This window comes from Abramis brama (genome assembly GCF_963993115.1).
Source record: "Abramis brama genome assembly, chromosome: 5".
NCBI classification, from domain to species: domain Eukaryota; kingdom Metazoa; phylum Chordata; class Actinopteri; order Cypriniformes; family Leuciscidae; genus Abramis; species Abramis brama.
Window position 1 is genome coordinate 34,254,140 of NC_139967.1, and position 22,308 is coordinate 34,276,447.

Consider the following 22,308-nt stretch of genomic DNA (forward strand, 5'->3'; position numbering starts at 1 on the left):
ACAGTTTAACCATCTGCTCAGCTGTTAATGAGTTGGTATTGGTTTGGAAGTGGTTTGCTGTTGGTGTAGAATCTGTTGATGTGCGCTTTGAGACCTGCTAAGTTTCTCTACATTTATTACTTTTCCATCCTTCCATCCTGGGGACATTGGTTAACCGCTGGGATTGTACATGGTTTCACTTTGTTCTTGTGATTGAGCTCATTGGCAAACAAATCAAATGCAAAGGCAAATTTTCATCACATCATGTCCAAAAAGAATGAAATTGCTTGTGTAATGAGAACAAACTGTTAGCCTATGGTCATTTAATAGCAATTCGCGGAAAATTATTCACTTCCTTTAGAATGACTAAAGTTCAGAGATCATGATACATTTTCTGCTGCCTCTTTATGTGGAAACCCCCCAGGATATGATTAAGCACATGTTTTGAGAAGTGACTCCCTTAAAGGCACATTATCCTTGCTGTAATTTACCTCCTCTTGTTTGACCTCCAACTATAAATTATCATATCCTTTCGCAACACTCAGTCTCTCTTTCTCTCTGCTTAGGGACAGAAAGGCCATCCTGGTCCCTCTGGCCACCCCGGAGATCAAGTGAGTTCCCATTCACACCATTTTTTATTTTTTTTTACTTTCCACAAGAGGAGAATTAGAGGAATTAACAACTATGACTTTTACATCTAATACCATAGTACACTCCACGGGCCATATTACAGAAAAATCATAAAGGTGCGGTCACATTTTCCATACCTCTGCAAACTTTCACAGCCCAAATCCATTAATTTCAAGGGGAATCAACATGACAAAGTATTTTGTCTAATGGCATTTTGGTAGCAAAGAAACTTCCCTTCGTAAATTTTGCATCTGGTTCAAGTTAGCAAGTTTGCTAGCTGGCAGAATAGAATTTTTTTATTGTCATTATTCCCAAGTAGACATTATTTCATTCACGGAATTTTGTCACATCCGGTGATGGTCACACTTTCTTTCGACCAGAAATTTAGAAATTCATTAAGAACTTCTCAGATTTTCTCAGACTTTTAAGACTTAAGATGAGATGTTTCTGTAATACAGCCCCAGATTACTGGATATACTGTAAAGAGGACAGAATCACATAAAAGAATAAATGCATTCTTTTTTATCACATTATTTTGTCACACAATTAATGACACTAAATTAACACATTAAATTGGCATTCCTATTAAAATCTGCATGTAACAACATATCTTTCATCTAATCAGGACGGTCTTACTTTGCTGCTCAATTGAGATGCACTCCAAAGCATCCACTCTAGGATACATAAATTACACACTAAGCGGTGGACACAGAAAACTAGAAAGACACTGAAGATGTGATTTTTTTTTTTTTTTTAAGTTGAGTTTTGGCAGCATCAGTCTGTCTGACACTTGATCTGACGGTCTGGACTTTCCTCCGATTTCTAGCATTGAATGAATTTCTGTAATTTAGAGTTGTTGAGTTATAGTAGTATAATAATATTTAAAACCTCTTTCATTATTGTTTCATAATCTCATAATTCTGTGGTGGGCCACACACCAGACTATTTGTCATATTGACATAAATGACAACACATGAAAAAAGACTGAAACTATTTACAGACATGCATAAGAATAACATGTTGTTTTAATAGAAATGCTTTTCACTCCTCTCTCTTCTCTCCATTATGCTTTTTATCTTTCTTTTTGTTTGTTATGGCTCTCTACAAGAAGAGCTTGCAGCAATGCTAATGACATATTTATAGTAATGTATTTTTTCCTCTTTATACTTTTTATTCTCTCTCACCGCAGGGAGAAAGAGGACCGGATGGAAGTCCGGGTGCCAAAGGTTATCCTGGCAGGCAGGTGCAGTAAATCTTCTGTTGTGCTGCTGGCTTGCACAATACTCACAGATATGAGTATAATGAGACTAGTAGCAAAGTGTCAGGGCTTGTATTGGAGACTAAAAGAGCTTGCTCTGCCAATATGACCCTCATTTTGACATCATTTTTGAGAAATTAGAATTGTTTTTGGAATTAAGAGGCACTGAAAATGGATTTTATATTTTGAGCTTAATGTGCTAGCAGTAAAATAATCATTTTTGGGGTGCCAAAGGCATGAAAGATACCTGATATTTGGAAAAGTCATTTGCAAAAGAAAATCCTCCCCTTTTTGATAGATTTTCTCCCACTGCTGAGCTTAAATGTAATTGGTGGAAATAGATCGGCCCCAGCTTTTCTTTGTGAACTACCATATTTACTTATTCTGGGAAGCAACAACAACTACAACAACCTAATAAATGTTTCTGGTAGCTTCTAGTCTTGTATACCTTTACCATTAGGCATGTTCTAGAAAATCCTACTGGAATTTAGTTTTTCATCTGATATAACTCTTTAATGTTTCCTTAAAGGTGAAGTAAGCGATCTCTGAGAGACACTGTTAAAAATTTAAATCAACAACTAAAACTATTTAGTTAATATTTGCTAGATGTGTGTGTGCAGAAAAAAAAAAAAATGTGTTAGTCATGGCTGTGTAAATAGCCTTGGAGAAAAAATGGTCACACTTTAGATTAGGGTCCAATTCCCACAATTAACTAACAATTAACTATGACTTTTACCTCAATAAACTCCTAATTACTGCTTATTTAGTAAGGTAGTTGTTAATTTAGGTACTGTAGGATTAAGAGATGGTCATGTAGAATAAGGCATTAATATGTGCTTTATAAGTACTAATAAACAGCCAATATCCTAGTAATATGCATGCTAATAAGCAACTATAGTTAATTAGTGAGAATTGAACCCTAAACTAAAGTGTGACCAAACAAATAAAGTGGATCTTTAATCACTTGGCCAAGTTAGACTAGAGCACTAGATCATATTTGCAAAATTTCAACAGCATAAATCTGTTTGGGCCTCCATAAAATGGAAGGCTTCATTTTGTGATTCCAATTCTGTAGGCACAACATTATGATTGATTCAATTTGCAGGCATGAAATATTGCATTGTTTGTGTTTTTGTAGGGTTTACCAGGGCCTATAGGAAATATGGGACCAAAAGGCACACGGGTAAGGGATGGGTTTTGTTTTGTTTTGTTTTTTATCAGAAATAATTCCAACTGTCTTGGCTATAAATTGATCATCATGTATTCACTGAGTACAGTTAAGATGTTTTGCATTCCATGTTTACTCCTACTTATAAATTTGCTTTAAAGTGATTGCGCATTTATGTTCGGAAAGTTTTGTAAGGGCTTCTGCATATTTGGTATTGAAAGCTTGTTTTCCAGTTTGGAAACTGTGAAAGGCACCAGAAAAGGAAATGGTTGTAGACATTTAAGGATCAGTTATTGGAAGTTGTTTTCATTATAAAACCTCAGAACATCAGCTCTGAAAGTATACTGCTTTCAGGGATTTGTCAGATGGGTTTTACATTATAATTCCTCTAAAATTTTAAAACCAATTTGGTCTTGTAAAGTATATGGCAGCAGTGTACATCCGAAGTCTTTTCTCTCTTGTTATTCTTTTTATTCTCTGCCTTGGTGCCAGAAAGATTTTATTTGTGTGTAAGTTGGTTAGTTTTTTTATTTTATTTTACTGTATATAAGAACACAAAACATGATTTTATGTAAATGTTTTAACATTGTTATATTTTTGTAATTATTTTTTATGTTGATTTATTTAATATTACATAATAATGTGCATCATCTCATGTTTTTTTTGTCTTTTTCTCTTCATGATTTCATTGTATGTTCATTTGTATTAACCTTGTGACCCATCCTTAGCCATCCTGCTGAAGGCAAGCGTGATCCCTGGTGTGAGGGTATGTGCCCTTGGACTACATCGTGGAAGCCAGCACCATGCAGTCCATGGGCATATACACTTGCCTCAAGGCCTAGATCTTCACCGAGCGACCACTGTCCTCAAAAGACCTTCGCAAGTCAGTCTGCTGTTTAGCAAGGGATATTTGGACCATATAACTCTAAAGTCTCTCTGTTTGTTTCTTGTCTTCTTACACTCCCCTGGTTTAGGGCTTCATTGGAATCCCAGGCGTCTTCGGTCTCCCTGGACCTGATGGAGAAAGAGTGAGTTTTGCTGTTGTTTCTGCACTTAAGTATTTTTTTTTCTAATTATGAAAGTTGTACACTGTTCAGAATTGAACAGCAAATAGTTTTTGAATTTGAATAGAATAGAAATATTTAAGTGATGTACAGACAGAGAGTCCAGACATAACAGTCTTATATCTGTTTTATTTTACATGGAGCGGGTCAACCCCTCATGGGCGCCGCCATATTGAGATTAGCCATGTCAAAAATGTTTACTTTAAATAGCGCTTTCAGTTTTTACAAAGCATAAGCATACATGTACATCTGAACACAGCAAACAAACCAAAAAATACTGTATTCATTAAAAGTCCATTCATGTTCCCTGATGTCTTTAGTAAAATTGTATGGCATGATGGAGATGTATAGTCTTGGTTTTAGTTGCCCCAAGAGGAAATATTACTGGAACAAACCCTGCACTATTACACATGCCATTCATGTATCATTATTCCTTTCTAATGGTGGCTTGTAAATCAAAAGCACTTGCTTTGAATAGGAAGCCTGGTGAAAGGGGCACGCTCCACTAAAAACACAGCGATCCCTCTTCAAAAAAGTAGTTAGTCTCAGTTCTCACAATATTTGCTCAGTAACCTCAAGCTGGTAAATTCCAACTTTGTGGAAATGGCAATATAAGCCCCCGTGAGCTGGAATATGGCTTGCTGCAGATTAGCCAGATCATGTCTTCTATTTTCAAGCCCAGAGGGACAGAGTTCATAGAGATCTGAGAAACCCTTTTGTGTTCAGAAGAATAGAAACTAAAGACCTTTCAGCATTTACACAGTCTGTTGCATACACTGGGATTGGGAATCGATTAATTGCTTTTTTTTGTGCCATTTCTGTCTCTTTTTACCTGTCTTTCCTTGCTTTCCCTCTCTCTGCTGTCTCCTCTTAGGGTTTACCTGGTGTTCCTGGGAAGAAGGGCAAGATGGGTAGGCCGGTAAAGTTTTCTCTCACCATCCTCTCTAGATAACCTCTGAATGACTTGCCTCTGTGTTCATTGATTTGTGACCCATTTACACTGTTTAAAAAGGCAATGTTTGAGAGAATTTGATAGAAAGACAGACAGGCAGACAGACTGATAGATAGATAGATAGATAGATAGATAGATAGATAGATAGATAGATAGATAGATAGATAGATAGATAGATAGATAGATAGATAGATAGATAGATAGATAGATAGATAGATAGATAGATAGATAGATAGATAGATCTTATTCTGTCTGGATAAATACTACTGAATTACCACTAATTATTAGCAAATGTCTTTACCATCTGTACACCCATAATCATTCTCTATTTACCAAAATTGTGTTGGTCTGCATATTTTATTTTCAAAAGAACTAGACATTAAGAATTCAAGCTCATCTTTTTCCAAAACAACTACCAATTATGCACAGTTCAAAGCACAAACGTGGTGCCAAGCACAGATTCATCTGTTCTTAAAGGAACACTCCACCATTTTTTCATATTAAACTATATTATTCCCTTAACTAAGACGAGTTGATACATACCTCTCTCGTCTCAGTGCGTGCACTCAATCGCTCTGGCGCGGCAACACTTTGATAGCACTTAGCTTAGCCCAGTTCATTCATTAGGGACCAAACAGAGATGAAGTTAGAAGCGACCAAACACCTCCACGTTTTCCCTATTTAAATACAGTTACACGAGTACAGTAGTTACAGACCAAGTATGGTGACACAAAATAAAACGTGGCGCTTTTCAAAGCGGGTAAAAAGGATAACTATAATGTATGGCGGAATAGCACTTGGGACTCGGGAGCACTTCGACTCGGCGCAGTAAAAAGTCACGTTGGTTCTAATGACAGAAGTGAGAGGGAGAGGGTGAGAGGATTTTTCAGGCGTGACTTTTTACTGCGCCGAGTCGAAGTGCTCCCGAGTCCCAAGTGCTATTCCGCCATACATTATAGTTATCCTTTTTACCTGCTTAGAAAAGCGCCACGTTTTATTTTGTGTCACCATACTTGGTCGTGTAACTACTCGTGTAACTGTATTTAAATAGGGAAAACGTGGAGGTGTTTGGTCGCTTCTAACTTCATCTCTGTTTGGTCCCTAATGAATGAACTGGGCTAAGCTAAGTGCTATCAAAGTGTCGCCGCACACCAGAGCGATTGAGTGCACGCACTGAGACGAGAGAGGTACAGACCCTTTCCAAAAAATTAGAATATCATGGAAAAGTTTATTTATTTCCATAATTCCATTCAAAACGTTAAACGAAAACAGGATTTCAAAAATTAGAATATTACATGAAATCACACAGTAATTACACAGTGATACAATGGTCATTGAACCAGGTTTTGGTTATTTTGGCAGTGTGGGCAGGTGCAAATCCTGCTGGAAAATGAAGTCAGCATCTCCATAAAGCTTGTCTGCTGAAGGAAGCATGAAGTGCTCTGAAAATGTCCAGGTAGACGGCTGCGTTGAGTGGACAGCACAGTGGACCAACACCAGCCGATGACATGGCTCCCCAAACCAACACAGACTGTGGAAACTTCACACTGGACTTCAAGCATCTTGGATTGTGTGCCTCTCCATTCTTCCTCCAGACTCTGTGACCTTGGATTCCAAAATTTGCTCTCATCAGAAAAGAGGACTTTGGTCCACTGTGCTTTATTAAATCCAGAGTCAACGCAGCCGTCTACCAGGACATTTTCAGAGCACTTCATGCTTCCTTCATTTTCCAGCAGGATTTGCACCTGCCCACACTGCCAAAAGAACCAAAACCTGGTTCAATGACCATGGTATCACTGTGTAATTACTGTGTGATTTCATGTAATATTCTAATTTTTTGAAATCCTGTTTGTGGGTTTTATGAGCTGGAAGCCCAAATTATGTACAAATAAACAACTAAATACTTGAAATTGTTTAAGTTGTGGGCCTTGAATCTATAATCTATGGAAGTTTAACGTTTTGAATGGAATTATGGAAATAAATAAACTTTTCCATTATATTCTAATTTTTTGGAAAGGATCTGTATGTATCAACTCGTCTTAGTTAAGGGAATAACATAGTTTAATATGAAAAAACGGTGGAGTGTTCCTTTAATAAGCAGTTCTCTAACTCTGCAGTTCTGTTTGATAGGCAGCACATGCCCCTCAGCCTTAACTTACTGTTTGCCTTGTTGGAGGACCAAAAAAAGATCTCCACACAGTGCAAGTGTTGACTTTGGCTTTCAGACAAGCACACGTTTAGCACACAGTGGAGTGCGCTGTCATAGCTCTTGTCCTCTTATATAACGTAACGGTAGATAGAGGGGAAACAGCGCTGTCAGCGAATCCCTGCCGGTCCTCCTCTTGCTTCTTCTGGCTGTTGCCAGTGCAAGGAAACACTCAGCCATGGAATTTCCTGCAGGGCTGACAAAGACGAGAACTGAGCTTGTTTCTGTGACTCGACATCAGGCTCTGTTTTCACAAAACCAAAATTCAGTGCAGCAGCCATATGCTTTTTTATTAGTACTTTTTTATATGCTGTTGGGAATTTATTTATTTTTTTACGTTTCATATAATTATCGATCTTTGATACAGCTGTACTGGTTAATATATTTTTGTGGAAACAGTGAACTAATATGACTACAGTTGTGGTCAGAATTAATGGCACCCCTGGAAAATATGATCAAAATGGCTGTACAAAATAAATCTGCGTTGTTTATCCTTTTGATCTTTCATTCAAAGAATTTGCAAAAATGTAACCTTTCATTGAAGTAAAACAATTGAAAGTGTGTGTGGGGGGGGGGGATCACATTATGAAATAAATGTTTTTCTACAAAACACGTTGGCCACAATTGGCACACTTTTATAAATACTTTTTGCAATCTCCTTCTGCCAAGATAACAGCTCTGAGTTTTCTCCTATATAATGCCTGATGAGTTTGGAGAACACCTGACAAGAGATCAGAGACCATTCCTCCATACAGATTCTCTCCAGATCCTTCAGATTCCCATTTTTATATGTTGATATTTGATAGAATCTACAATACCATGTATCTGAACAAGATGTCCAGGACCTCCAGCAGGAAAATATGCCCACAACATTAAAGATCCAACGGTATATTAAATTGTACACATGGAGTACTTTTTATCCTTGTGTGCACCAAACCCATCTAACGTGTTCGCTACCAGAAAGCTCTTTTTTTTGTTTCATCTGACCACAGAACCCTGTGCCAAACTGAATTTGCTGGAGTTTGTTTTTGGATGAACGAGGAGGATTTTTCTTGAAACCCTCCCAAATGTTGGGATGTAGGGGTTGTTTGATTTTTTTTTTTTTTTTTTTTTTGGTAGGCTTCTGACCCCAAGACTTAACTAATATCTGCAATTCTCCATCTGTGATCCTTGGAGAGTCTTTGGCCACTAAAACTCTCCTCCTCACCATGCATTAAGACAATATAGACACACATCCTCTTCCTGACAGAGTCGTAACATCTTTAGTTGATTGGAACTTCTTAATTATTTCCCTGATGGTCAAAATGGGGATTTTAAATAATTTTATTTTCTTACAGCCACTTTCTATTTTGTGATGCTCAACAATCTTTTGATGCAGCACATCAGAACAATATTTTCTTTGGTTTTACTCATTGTGATGGATGATTAAGGGAATTTAGCCTTTGTGTTTCCTCATATTTAGACTCATGTGAAACAAGAAGTCATAGCTGGACAATTTCATGTTCCTAGTCACATGCCCCCCCCCCCCCCCCCCATAAGGATAAACAATCATAAGGATAAACAATGCAGATTTATTTTTTACAGCCATTTTTTATCATATTTACTATTTATTCTTTATTCATATTTAGCCATTAATTCTGACCACAACTGTATAAGTAATGCATGCACATGCACACACACGCACACACACGCACACACACACACATTGTATATATATATATATATATATATATATATATATATAATTATTTACTTTTGATTTGTTTAATTTTTTCTACCTATATTTTGTATAGAGCAGTTTATTTATGCATTACAACAGATGAGATATTTTAATGTCTGGTCAGTATTTATTATTAATCATTGCTATATGGGTGGCATGAAAATGAAAAATCTGATATTTGTCCTAACTCACCAACCTAACCACAGTAATAATAATACAAAAACATTCATTTTAATTTGTTTTAGTCACATACTCAAAATAGTGGTGAAAAAAATTCTGGCCACTGATATATCCCTTTTCTAGGCTGTATATGAAATATTGTTGGTGGTTAGAACTTATTCTATCCAATTGCTTCTTTCCTGTGGCTGCTTTTTGAGATCCAGTTTTTCAATATCCCATGATTATGGAATGGTTCTGGTGTTACAGAGGTTTGTGCAGGATTAAAGCGAAAGCACAATGTTTACCATGTGGGAAACTGGAAACAGCAATGCACAAATGGTATCTGCCCTGAGTCTAAGTGCGGTTTTTTCCACGTCTTGCTCTGCTAAACTCTGCTGTCTCTCACATTTGTGTGCTCAGGGCTTTCCAGGAGATTTTGGGGAGCGAGGACCACCAGGACCTGATGGAAACCCAGTAAGTAGTGCTACATCAACCATTTGGTCGACTGCCATGTGGGGCAACTCCAGTTTTCTAATGCTCAGAGAGTTTTAACCATTGATGTTTGAGGTTATATTTATTATCAAGTTTAGTGTATCAGAATATTACCACACAGTTGGTGAAAAGTTCACCAAAAAAGTCATCCCATAGTCTCCTAGCCTCTGCATGCCCTTTTTCTGCCGGTCATACACTGTTATGGACATACCATTATACAAGCTGACCGGGCCACTTCAACCGCTACACTCTAATAAATACCTTTGATTTATGCCACCACAATAACACACACAAGCCAGTGGGGGCGTCCAGTGTGTGCCGCTCAGCGTTGAATAATACTGGTAATGAGGAAATCAGCTGTCACTACTGGAGTCTACAGCAGAAATCTGTTTTTGCCATTACAGGGGTTGCTTCACTTCTGATCGTTTTACCATATTCTTTACCTAATATTTCATCCTTGTTATTCATGTTTCCATGTACCATAATATTATAAAAAGTTTTTTTTTTCTGTCACTTATTTGCATATTATGAAAGACGTAAGTGTAATATTTTATTAATGTATAGATGTGTATTGTCAAATATGATTCTGCAGGAAAGACCACAAAACCACATTTCACCAGATTGTTAATGTTATTTCCTGAGCCAATCATCACAATTACTTACCTCTAACGTTGAGTATTAGACTTCAGCACATAATTCGTCCCACACCATTTCAGTCTTGTGACTTGTTGAGGATTCAGTATATGCGCGATCAAACATTTACCTGGCAGATGATCCCCAAATGGGGATGGGAGCCATGTTGCAACTACTCCCCCAAAGGTATAGTTCACCCAAAAAATGACTAAAAAATTAAATTCTGTTATTCCAAACTCCCCATTTTCTTTAATCAATTTTATCAGTAAAATAGTAGCCTCCAATCCAATAGGTGGTGAAAATGTTCACCTGCTGCTTCTGCTGTTTCTGCCCACCAACATAATTGATGCATTTCACCTTTCATTTTACCTTTTAAAATTGCTTAAATATCTGGTTGCTTTTCTCAGAGCATTTGAAATATGATCAGCAAAGCTGTATGGCTTTGATTTTTATGTACTGAGTTCACTCCACTGAATATGTATTAAATGATTTCCTTTTGTGTTCTGCAAAAGAAAGTAAGTCATGGGAATGAGTAAATGAAGTTTAGTTTTTTGATGAACTGTCCCTCAAAGTTAAGAAAATTCTTATTATGAGTAATAATTGTAAGTGTTCTTAATCTAAAGTCATCCTGACATATAATTAATTATAAATGAATGTTATAGGTCTTATTGTGAACAATTTGTGCATGCATATGTTTTTTTTTACCCCTTTTTTTAACCACAATGTAGTTAAAATGTCATAACTTTCGCTGAAACGACAGACTTCTCTCTGGTGACATATGCATAATGACACGTAATAGATGTTTTTTTTAAATGAAAACCATTATTTAATTATATGTCAGCATAAATATACGTCGCTAGACAGGTAATGAACATAATAGCTAACATTTATTATTTATTTACGGCTGAAATGTGGCAGGTATATGTAACAAGCAAAGTATTTATAATTATGTTCTTTAAATAGCATTAAAATAATATAATCAAGAATCAAGTCACCGTCCAACATTTCTCTTTTCGATAATCCATTTCACTCAGATGAAAGTCACAATACAGTATAAAAGATCTGTCACTACCTCCATTACATTGTGACTTTTAAAGTTTTTGTAATGCAGAATATCATTAAGACTTTCTGGTGAGGTCAGTTTACTTGAGCTAATTACAAGCCACCTAGCAACATCCTAGAAATGATTCACATCTCCCTAGCAACAATGTGGAAACATTCTAAAAACTACTCATTTTAAATACACACTCATGTGAACTAACTTTGTATTGTCCTCTCTAACCCACTTTAGCTGTCTGTAGCTGAGCAAACAGTAGCTTAGCTTATCGCTAACCTGAGCGGCTGACCCTGTCAACGCTGCTGCACTGTAACCCTAACCATATCACAAAACGAACAAGACATGCACGCCTTCACTTCAATCCTTTTCCTTCATCAGCAGTCACTCGGCAAGAGCAGCAGACCCGTAACATCTATCTGCTCTGTTTCAAAGAATAAGGAGAGCGAAAATACACAGGGGATTTTTTTTGGCCTGTTGCTGAGGGAGGAAGTTGGTATGGCAGGTAGCAGCCGGCCAGTCACGCCACACAACAAGCCCCTCTCTGTACTCCACAGCGTGTCTCTTTCATTGGCTCACTGAGGGGTAGATGCAAGCCACAGATTAGCTTGCTATCAGGGAACAGAGGTTTCACCCCCTAGCCCCCCTTCCCCAGCGTCCTGCCAGTAACGCTCAGTATCTGTTCTCTGTTTCTCACAGGGAGAGATGGGTGCCTCAGGTCCTGTTGGCATCCCTGGTTTTATTGTAAGTGAACCAACATTAAGTTATTAACATCTAACCTCATTGCTATGGTACTTACCTTGCTGACAGTGATTTCTGTTGGCATGTAAAAAATAATGCAGTGTACATTTTTATACTTGTTTATGCTTTTTATGTTTTTTTTTTGGCAGGGTGATATGGGTCCTGTTGGAATTTTGGGTCTTGCTGGACTAATAGGGCCAAAGGTGATTGCATTGAAATTATTATGAATATCCATGCTGAAAAGTCTAGCCTAAAGGGATTTGCTAATCTTAGCTGATTTAAGATGGTTTGGCTAGTCTCCCAGCCTGATAAGTACCCAGAAAACCTCTTAAACCAGAAAAACAAACCAGCTTGGCCAGGCTGGGAGAAATCAAAGGAAATCTTCACATACTACATTGGAATAACAAAAAGAATTTTAACATGATTATTTTAACATACAAATGACACATATTAACTCTTTTAACAGAAACTGAATTTCAGAAATCAATATTATGATATAATAAATACTAGGTCATACATCTAAAAAAAAAAAAAAAAAAAAACATTGCTGTTCACCAGCATAAGGTATGTTTTGCATTCTGGGACCAGCGTGGGATGCAGGTTGCTGGTGGTGGACTATCTACACCATCTCAGTTTTGCTTGAGAACAGCATCAATATGCTGGTCCACCAGCTAGACCAGCACTATACCAGCTCTAATAGTATAAAGCAGCCTAGACCAACATTGAATTAATGCTGGATTTTTCAGCACGGAGAGTATTACATAATACTGTGACTTTGTTTTTTAGCTAGCATATTAATATGGATTTAAGTATAAATTCCATTTGCCTTCCCTGGGCATCAGTTCATAAAACAATGGCCTATTGTACAAGTTCTTCTTAATAACATTTGTCTCTTGGGTGTCTTGCAGGGTGTGCCAGGAAACCCAGGGGAGCCTGGACTGAAAGGTGATAAGGTGATCTGAATGCCCTTTATTAGCTTTTGCTTCTTCTGTATTTGATTGCACAGAGCCACTTTTGAGGGAAACTGAGGTCAGCTGTAACATACCACAAGTCATCAGTCACAGATACAGAAAGTTAAAAAAAAATTGTGTTCAGTAAGATGTTTTTAAAGATAATTAATACTTTTATTTAGCAAGGAAATTAATAAAAAAGTGACTGTAAGGACATTTACAATGGTACAAAAGATTTCTATTTCAAAAAAAGTGCTTTTGAATTTTTTTTAAAAAAGCATAAAAAGCCGTTTTTAACGTGGTTAATAATGACAGTAATAATTGTTTCTTAAGCACCAAATCAGCATGTTTGTCACAAATGCAGGTTGAAGCAGGGAAGGATGCAGGATCTACTTGCAGCAGCCTTTATTTAAACAAACTCAAAACTAGACAAATACAGACTCAGGCTAGGGAACAGGACTCGGGAACAGAACAACCAAACATAACACAACAATGACAGACAAGGAACAGACTAAGACACAGGGCTTAAATACACAGAGAACAGATCAGGGAAACGAGACACAACTGGGACAAATGAACTCAATGACCAATTGACAAGACAACAGGTGACAGGGATAACATCAATGAAACACATGGACAAACTGGGTGTGCCACAGGCAAACACAACACGAACACAGACACTAAACGTGACAATATTAGAATGATTTCTGAAGGATCATGAAGACTGGAGTAAAGATGCTGAAAATTCAGCTTTGCTATCACAGGAAGAAATTACATTTTAAAATATTATAAATAGAAAACTTATAAAATAAAGTCAACAAATGCCCTTGTTACAGTGTAATTTTACATTTCTGAGTAATAGTAATTAACATTTTGTAAATGAAGAGTTCAGATGCAAAAGCCTCTAAGAGCCATCTGAAATTTTCTTCTAGAATGATCATTTTTATGAAGCTCGTATATTTAAGTTCAGTAATTTCACTTAAATGGCAATGCAAATTACCTATTAATTGCCATTTAAGTGAAATAACTGAACTTAAATAAACGAGCTTGATAAAAATAATCATTCTAGAAGAAAATTTCAGGTGGCACTTAGATGTTTTTGCATCTGAACTCTTCAAATAAACAAACAAATAAATAAATAGATTTGGAGATATTTGCGACTTTTCCTTTAAAATACTAAAATACTTTAAAATAGAAAAACAGATTTAACATATCAGATAATTTTTTGAATGTAGGTCCTACTCACTATTCCTGATGACTGAATGACTAATAATTCAGCAATATTGATAAACAATAAAGCAATGCTATTGTTATGGAGGCATGGATTTATTTGAGGTTCAGTGCAGGCTGGTCAAGGTGTCATCAGTTTAGCCTCTGTCCTGCTGATCCTCATTTTTGTGGCCAGGTGCTGACAGCTCTGTACTTAAATGTCATATTTTGCTGCTAGGCAAGATATGCATAAGGCTTTGTTTTGGACAGCTACTCTGATCTCCATATCTACAGTGAACTTCAGGCACATTGTAACCAAATGTGACCAAAGATATAGTTGAACTTGACTAATGCTGTGATTGAACTACTGGGACATCCAGACATAAAATGGACATGAAAGGGAAGTTGTGTTAAGGCCCATTCACGCCAAAACAGATAACTATAGCGATCACTATATTAGCGTTCTGTTTATTATAAGAATGTGCTGCTGTTATGTCATCTGCCGCTTTAAGTTGTTTTGATTATGAGGGCACTTTTTTTTTTTTCTATAAAAAAACAAGGATAGTCAATTTTGATTTCATGGTGACTTTAAAGGCCATAGAGTGACGTTTCATTGTCTCTGTTGACAGGGTGATGTCGGGTTGCCCGGAGAACCGGGGGAACCCGGATTTCAAGGTGACAAGGTATTTCAGCTAACGGCTTTTCTTTTGATTTATCCACACAGAGTGTATGTGTATATGTATGTGCATGCATTTGTATTTTTTGTGCATTCAGACACCCCAAATAGAGTTTTTTATTTGAATAACTATGTGCTGATTTTCCAGGGTATTCAAGGCTCACCAGGTTTACCAGGAATTCGAGGAAAGCCGGGACCACAGGTTAATTCGTAGGCTTACATTTAATTGTGTTTTACCATGTTTATTTATCTAAAATCTTTAGTGTTGATTTGACAAAAAGCCAAATTAAACCAAGCTCTTTTGTCTTTTAGGGTAAGCCTGGAGATCAAGGCCCAGATGGTATACCAGGCCCACCTGGCCCTGAGGTAATTGTGATGACCATAGTGTATTCTATGGTCATCGCCTTCTCTGCAGCTGCACACTGCAGTATCCAGCTGTGTCTATAATTGGATCATATTCCTCCCCAAGTTTAATTAAGTTCTCACACAAATTAATGCACTAAATTATATATATATACAGCGGGGAAAATAAGTATTGAACACGTCACCATTTTTCTCATTAAATATATTTCCAAAGGTGCTATTGACATGACATTTTCACCAGATGTTGATAACAACCCATGGAATCCATACATACAAAGAAACCAAAACAAATAAGTTCAGATATTAAGTTATGTGTAATAATGTGAAATGACACAGGGAAAAAGTATTGAACACATGAAGAAAGGAAGGTGCAAAAAGGCATGGAAAGCCAAGACAACAGCTTAAAACTATTAGTAATTAAAAAGCAATCCAGCCCCCTGTCCGTGCAAATTAATAACTGCTGGTTCAGTCCCAACTGATGGTCTACAAAAAGGTCTCATTGCCAAGGTGTCACACAAGACACATCTCATGATGGGTAAAAGCAAAGAGCTGTCTCAAGACCTTCGCAACCTAATTGTTCCAACACATAATGGTGGCATTGGTTATAGGCGCCATTCTAAGCTTCTGAATGGTCCAGTGAGCACTGTTGGGGCCATAATACGGAAGTGGAAAGACAATCATTTCACCATAAATTTGCCTTGACCAGTGCTCCTCGCAAGATTTCTGATAGAGGAGTGAAAAGAATAATCAGAAGAGTTGTCCAAGAGCCAAGGACCACTTGTGGAGAGCTTCAAAAAGACCTGCAGATAGCAGGTACTGTTGTCTCAAAGAAAACAGTAAGTAATGCACTCCACCGCCATGGCCATGGCACGCTCACCACGCAAGACTCCATTACTGAAAAAAAAGCATGTTGAAGCTCGTTTAAAGTTTGCTGCACAACATTTGGAAAAGCCAGTAAGCAAAAAAAGCAAAATACTGGGAGAATTTAGTGTGGTCACATGAGAGCAAAATTGAACTGTTTGGATGCCATAATACACACCATGTTTGGAGGAGAAATGGCATTGTACATTACCCTAAAAACGCCATAGAACTTGGTGTTGGCTCTTGGACAACTCTTCTGATTATTCTTTTCACTCCTCTGTCAGAAATCTTGCGAGGAGCACTGGTCGAAGCAAATTTATGGTGAAATTATTGTCTTTCCACTTCCGTATTATGGCCCCAACAGTGCTCACTGGACCATTCAGAAGCTTAGAATGGCGCCTATAACCAATGCCATCATTATGTGTTGGAACAATTAGGTTGCGAAGGTCTTGAGACAGCTCTTTGCTTTTACTCATCATGAGATGTGTCTTGTGTGACACCTTGGCAATGAGACCTTTTTGTAGACCATCAGTTGGGACTGAACCAGCAGTTATTAATTTGCATGGACAGGGGGCTGGATTGCTTTTTAATTACTAATAGTTTTAAGCTGTTGTCTTGGATTTCCATGCCTTTTTGCACCTTCCTTTCTTCATGTGTTCAATACTTTTTCCCTGTGTCATTTCACATTATTACACATAACTTAATATCTGAACTTATTTGTTTTGGTTTCTTTGTATGTATGGATTCCTTGGGTTGTTATCAACATCTGGTGAAAATGTCATGTCAATAGCACCTTTGGAAATATATTTAATTAGAAAAATGGTGACGTGTTCAATACTTATTTTCCCCGCTGTATATGGATGAGAAAGGCTTCGGAGACATGTCTTGCAGCTGTTCAACAAGTGCGCTTTCATGTTTTAAGTCTGCACCAAAAACTGCAAAGTCATAGACTTACCACATAAAACTGTGCTTGTTGAGCACTTTGGCTTTAGTGGTTCCTTCATTTTGTGTTCATTTGAAGTCACTACAAAGAAATAGCCATTAATTTGCTCACACAGTCCTGCAATAACTTTCAGAGTGAGAAGTTGTAGTTGTGAGAGAGGGAGGGAGGGAGAATAGAGTAGCTGTGACAGAGCGAGTCTTTTTAGAAGTATAGAGAAGACTTTCTCTTATTGTCTAATGTTGCTACATTTTTTCAGGGTTTTCCAGGGGATATTGGACCACCAGGACATAATGGCATTGAGGGCCCAAAGGTGTGCATCTCTTTTCTTCTTTAAAGGTTCCCAAAATTTGTAATTGTGTCCCATATTGTAAAATGGTGGCAGATATGCTAATATTTAGATACTTTCCAGGGGAATGCAGGAGGGAGAGGGATTCCAGGCCCTAGAGGAGTTCATGGACTTGAGGTAGGACCTGCTCATTCCTAAACCAGTGAAGGGCCTTACAAGGAAAACTGCATATAAATCCTGAATTTATAGCTGTAAATCTTATTGTACAACTGTTGTACAATGTAAAAAGGAAAAAGTAATAATTATCCTAGAAGTATTACTGTATGTGTCATTTAAAAACATAAAAAGTAATTTCATGAAAATAAGCTCAATACATCCCCATTTGTAAGTCTATTAGCATGTACAAGGGAGGAATTTATAGTCAAAATAAGAATATGTAATAGGACCAGTTGTATAATTAAGTAGAATTAATAAATATTTGCTTTTGGGTGAAGGCAAATTTATTCATGTTTGGCGACATATCAAAACAAGACACATTCTTTTCTGTAAAAAGCAGGATTTTTATGTAGCCTAGTTGTAAACTAGTTTTTACCAATATACATCCTTGAAATTCCATTAGCATGCTCTGGACTCTATAATGTTTTAGGTAAATATTTTTTCTAAAGAAAAAATATGACATTAATGAATAAATTAACTGTTTAGATTGTTGTTAAAAAGAAACATCTGTTTGCAAGCTGTGCCTGTTGGTACTTTAACAGAACACTGAAGCACATCTTTCACAAAATTAAATCAAGTGAACGAGACCAATTTAGAGAAATTATGCATTACTTGGTGTGGAAAATGACATTTCACTGTAATTCTGGTTCAGGTCTTTTGTATGTGCTTCGTTAAATATAAAGCCGTTTTACTCAAGATACCTTCAAAGGAGCAGGCAAAGATGAGCACAACCGATGTTCGTTGCATATGCAGATTGATATCTAAAAGTTTTTTTCTTTTTCTTATCACAAACATTTAGACATTTAAGTAGAATAAAACCCCAACAATAAAAATAACTAGCCAGGTTAGCTGATTAAAACAGATGTCGCCGTCAGTTAGTAATGCCGTTAACACTTTATCCGACAAGCGGATGCAGTGAGTTTGTTCATGTGACGTTCGGCATGAAGCCTATATGAATAAAATAATGCAATAAATAGTAATTTAACAACATAAGAAGAAAAAAACTAAGAAGGAACAGTTCAATTTTATTGAAAAATCATTACATTTGAGCTGTCATAAAGAGAATTCTGGTTAATGTCAATTTATGTTTTTTCAATAAATTATAATTATTTTCAATTATAAGATTACTTGTTCTTTTTCTCTTCCAAAAACTGTACATTTAGCAGTATTTTACTGTAAAATTACATTAAATATATCATTAGATATATTACAGTTTTTCACCGTATTGAGTAAAAGAACGTACCGTTAACTAATTAACAGGTTTTTACCATAGCATTTTTACAGGCTTTTACCTTTAAACTTGTTCATTTTTTTACTGTGTATGGCCAAGAATATAATGTTTAAATGTCTCAGAAACAACACCACATTTTATATGGATCATTTCTGTTTTAACACTCAAATGAATGTACACTAAATGGACGAAAGTATTGGGACCATTGCATCCACAGGGACTGTAATGTAATTCTAAATGCAAAGACATTAAAATGGAGTTGGTCGCCCCTTTGCAACTATAAAAGCTTCCACTCTTCTGGAAAGGCTTTCCCCAATATTTTGGAGTGTTTCTGTGGGAATTTTTGCCCATTAATCCAGTAGAGCGTTTGTGAGGTCAGGGTCTGATTTTGGACAAGAAGGCCTGGCTCGGCCTTCCAGTTCATCCCAAAGGTGTTCGATGGGGTTGAAGTCAAGGCTCTGTGCGGGTCTGTCAAGTTCTTCCACACCAAACTTTCCAACCATGTCTTTATGGACCTTGCTTTGTACACTGGGGCACAGTCATTGCTGGAATAGAAAAGGGCCTACTCCGAACTGTTCCTACAAAGTTGGAAGCATAGCATTTTACAAAATGTCTTGGTATGCTGAAGCAATAAGTTTTCCCTTCACTGATCCCAACCCCTGAAAAACAGCCCCATACCATTATCCCTCCTCCACCAAGCTTGACAGTTGGCAAATTGCAGTCAGGCAGGTAACGTTCTCCTGGCATCCGCCAAACCCAGACTCGCCTGTCAGACTGCCAAACAAAGAAGCGTGATTCATCACTCCACAGAACACATTTCCACATCTCCAGAGTCCATTGGCGGCGTGCTTTACCCCACTCCATCCGACGTTTGGCATTGTACTTGGTGATGCGAGTTGCTTGCACGCAACTGCTCGGCCATGGAAACCCATTCCATGAAGCTCTCGCCATACAGTTTTTGTGCTGACATTAATGCAAGTGGAAGTTTGAAACTCTTCAGCTGTGGAATCAGCAGAGCATAGTCAACTTTTCACACCTTGCAACCCAGCACTCGGTGACCCCGCTCTGTGACTTTACATGGCCTTCCGCTTTGTGGCTGAGTTGCTTGCTGCTGTTTCTAAATGCTTCCACTTTCCAATAATACCACTTACAGTTGACCATGGAATATCTAGCAGGGATGAAATTTCATGAACTGACTTATTACAAATGTGGCATCCTATCACAGTACCATGCTTGAATTCACTGAGCTCTTCAGAAGGACCCATTTTTCCCCCACAAATGTTTGTAAATGCAGACTGCATGGCTAGGTGCTTTTATACAGCTGTGGTAAAGGGTCTGATTGAAACACCTGAATTCAAGAATAAAGAGGTGTGTCCCAATACTTTTGTCCATATAGTGTATATTAAACATATCTCTACTAATTAGAAGCTAATTAGAATCCAAGACGTTTTCAGAACACTTTTGCGCATATACATATCGAAACAAAGATAAAAAGATGAACATCCTCATCAATATAATTTTGTAGATGCTTATTATTTCTAAAATAATATGCTTATTATTTCTGTTTTAAATCACAGGGGGATCAGGGCCCAGTAGGACCAGCAGGGGCTTCAGGAGTAGAGGTGAGTGCTCTCTTGAGATACCCACTAGATAAGTTAAACTTGAATTAGACATCTTAGCTATCGCCACATTAGCCTTATAACCTACTGACACTGTAAGGTACTCCATGGCTCATGACCAGAGGTTTTCCTTTAAAGCTATTGACGCTGGTTCATGTTTTGTTATAATGATAAGCTCCGTTGTATGTACATCTTCACATTTGAAATGTGGTATGATTGCTTATGGTGCTTACAGTATTTTTGACCAGTCTATTCCAGCCTGTTCATATTGCGATTGTAGCATCGGTTGCCTCTTTTTCTTGTAATTATATAATTTTGTTATGTTACAGTTGAGCATTGGTGATAAATAATAGGCTTCACACACTCCTGTTGGTTTATGTCACTCTCCAAAGACTTTTATAATGTGTGAGTTTCATACCCTCCAAATATAACAATTTTCCTCTCTCCCAAAACAATTTCACAAGAGTTTGCTGCTTTGAACGCTGCATCCGGACTTGGCCCCAGATTCAGCAATGATAGTATAAATTATAGTGCAAAATAGTCTGTCCTGTACCTAGCAGCAAGAGATGAATCCAAATTAACAGTGCATTGCATTTAACCCAGTTTTTCATGCACAGACCTTGCCAAAGAGCCTACAGTTGGGGCAGTATGGATAATTTAGCTAATAAGACAAGAGGGGTCAGACATTAGATAATAGATGACCAGAGAAAATCCATCCCATCTCCAACATAAACACTTCTTTGTGAGACTCAGGGTGACTGATGCTTCTGTTTCTGAGTTATTTCATGAAGCTGCTCTCACTGGGAGAGCTGATATGTTGGTGAGTGGAGGAGATTGGTCCCAGGAACAGGAGATAATGAGATGTCAGGGAGTAGATTTAGAGGATTGGGAGTCCAGTACTATGGGTCATTTCTGCTTTCTGTTCAGGGCAGACCTGGGAGGAAGGGTTTCCCTGGAAATCCAGGGGATGATGGAATGAAGGTAAGAATTCATGACAGCCAAATGACCACTATAATTTAGAGTCCTCTAAATGTGTTTCTTCAACTATGGCCTATGGCCCTATGGAAAATCTTCAAACTCTGACTACTTGATTTAATTTGTTAAACCATGTAAATACAGTACATTCACTCATTGTTTATTCCTTCCACATAGTTATTTCATCATCACAATGGTGTATCATTTTTAACAGCATTCTGTATTTTTGTTATACTATTTTGTAATACATTTATTGAAAACTTTAAAGTCCTCATGAAATCAAAATGTAAGTTTTTTGGCTTTTAGTATGAATATGTTGGCCTTACTGTTATCTATAAGCTAGTGTGCTCCAAAACAATAACACAATTCACATTTAGAAGATATAAGGGTTCAAAACTTACAGTCTCTCACTTCCACCAATATGGATTAACGATTTTAATGACATCACTCTGCACTTCAGCTTCTCATCAGATTTTCTGTCTAATCAAATGCTCTCTAGAATCTGAAGCATCCCGCCCCCTACACTATAGATATACACTGAAGCTCTGGCTGAAATCTTGCAATTGTTCACACATTTACTATTTTCTACAAGGTGAATGGCACATAGTGCACTATATAGGGGATAGGGAACGATTCAGACAGTGTAATATGCTTTCCTTTGGGGTAAATGAAGTCTGGATTTGGGTTAGTGTCTCGCGAACCGCTGCAGTGCGCACAAAGTCTGCTCCGAGCCAGAGACACAATAGCTCAGAGCGGATCATATGCGCAAGTCTGAGCAGACCGCAAAACGTATCGGACCCATTTGAATAGTACACAGAATAAAGAAACTAGAAAAAATATGTAGCGCTCCAAACAGGAAAAAAGTCCTGGTACTGCAGGTCCTTGTACTACAGGTGCGTAGAGCCAATGGTATATTGAAGAAT

The 22,308-nt window shown here is 37.4% G+C and overlaps 1 protein-coding gene across 6 annotated transcripts in view; it reads left to right on the forward strand.

The window, feature by feature from the left end:
- col27a1b (collagen, type XXVII, alpha 1b) overlaps window positions 1–22,308 on the forward strand; it is a 123,231-nt gene that overhangs the window by 64,928 nt on the left and 35,995 nt on the right. For 5 of the 6 annotated variants that reach the window (XR_014606223.1, XM_084114521.1, XM_084114524.1 and 2 more), the window contains 16 exons: window positions 546–590; window positions 1,799–1,852; window positions 3,006–3,050; window positions 4,010–4,063; window positions 4,974–5,018; window positions 9,557–9,610; window positions 12,015–12,059; window positions 12,206–12,259; window positions 12,965–13,009; window positions 14,845–14,898; window positions 15,040–15,093; window positions 15,204–15,257; window positions 17,315–17,368; window positions 17,468–17,521; window positions 20,369–20,413; window positions 21,338–21,391. Coding sequence is in view for 5 of the 6 variants with exons in the window: in XM_084114521.1 (XP_083970647.1) it covers window positions 546–590; window positions 1,799–1,852; window positions 3,006–3,050; window positions 4,010–4,063; window positions 4,974–5,018; window positions 9,557–9,610; window positions 12,015–12,059; window positions 12,206–12,259; window positions 12,965–13,009; window positions 14,845–14,898; window positions 15,040–15,093; window positions 15,204–15,257; window positions 17,315–17,368; window positions 17,468–17,521; window positions 20,369–20,413; window positions 21,338–21,391 (810 nt within the window). In the remaining variant the exon portion in view is untranslated. The remainder of the gene's footprint in view (window positions 1–545; window positions 591–1,798; window positions 1,853–3,005; window positions 3,051–4,009; window positions 4,064–4,973; window positions 5,019–9,556; window positions 9,611–12,014; window positions 12,060–12,205; window positions 12,260–12,964; window positions 13,010–14,844; window positions 14,899–15,039; window positions 15,094–15,203; window positions 15,258–17,314; window positions 17,369–17,467; window positions 17,522–20,368; window positions 20,414–21,337; window positions 21,392–22,308) is intronic. The other variant, XM_084114522.1, reaches the window with a different exon arrangement.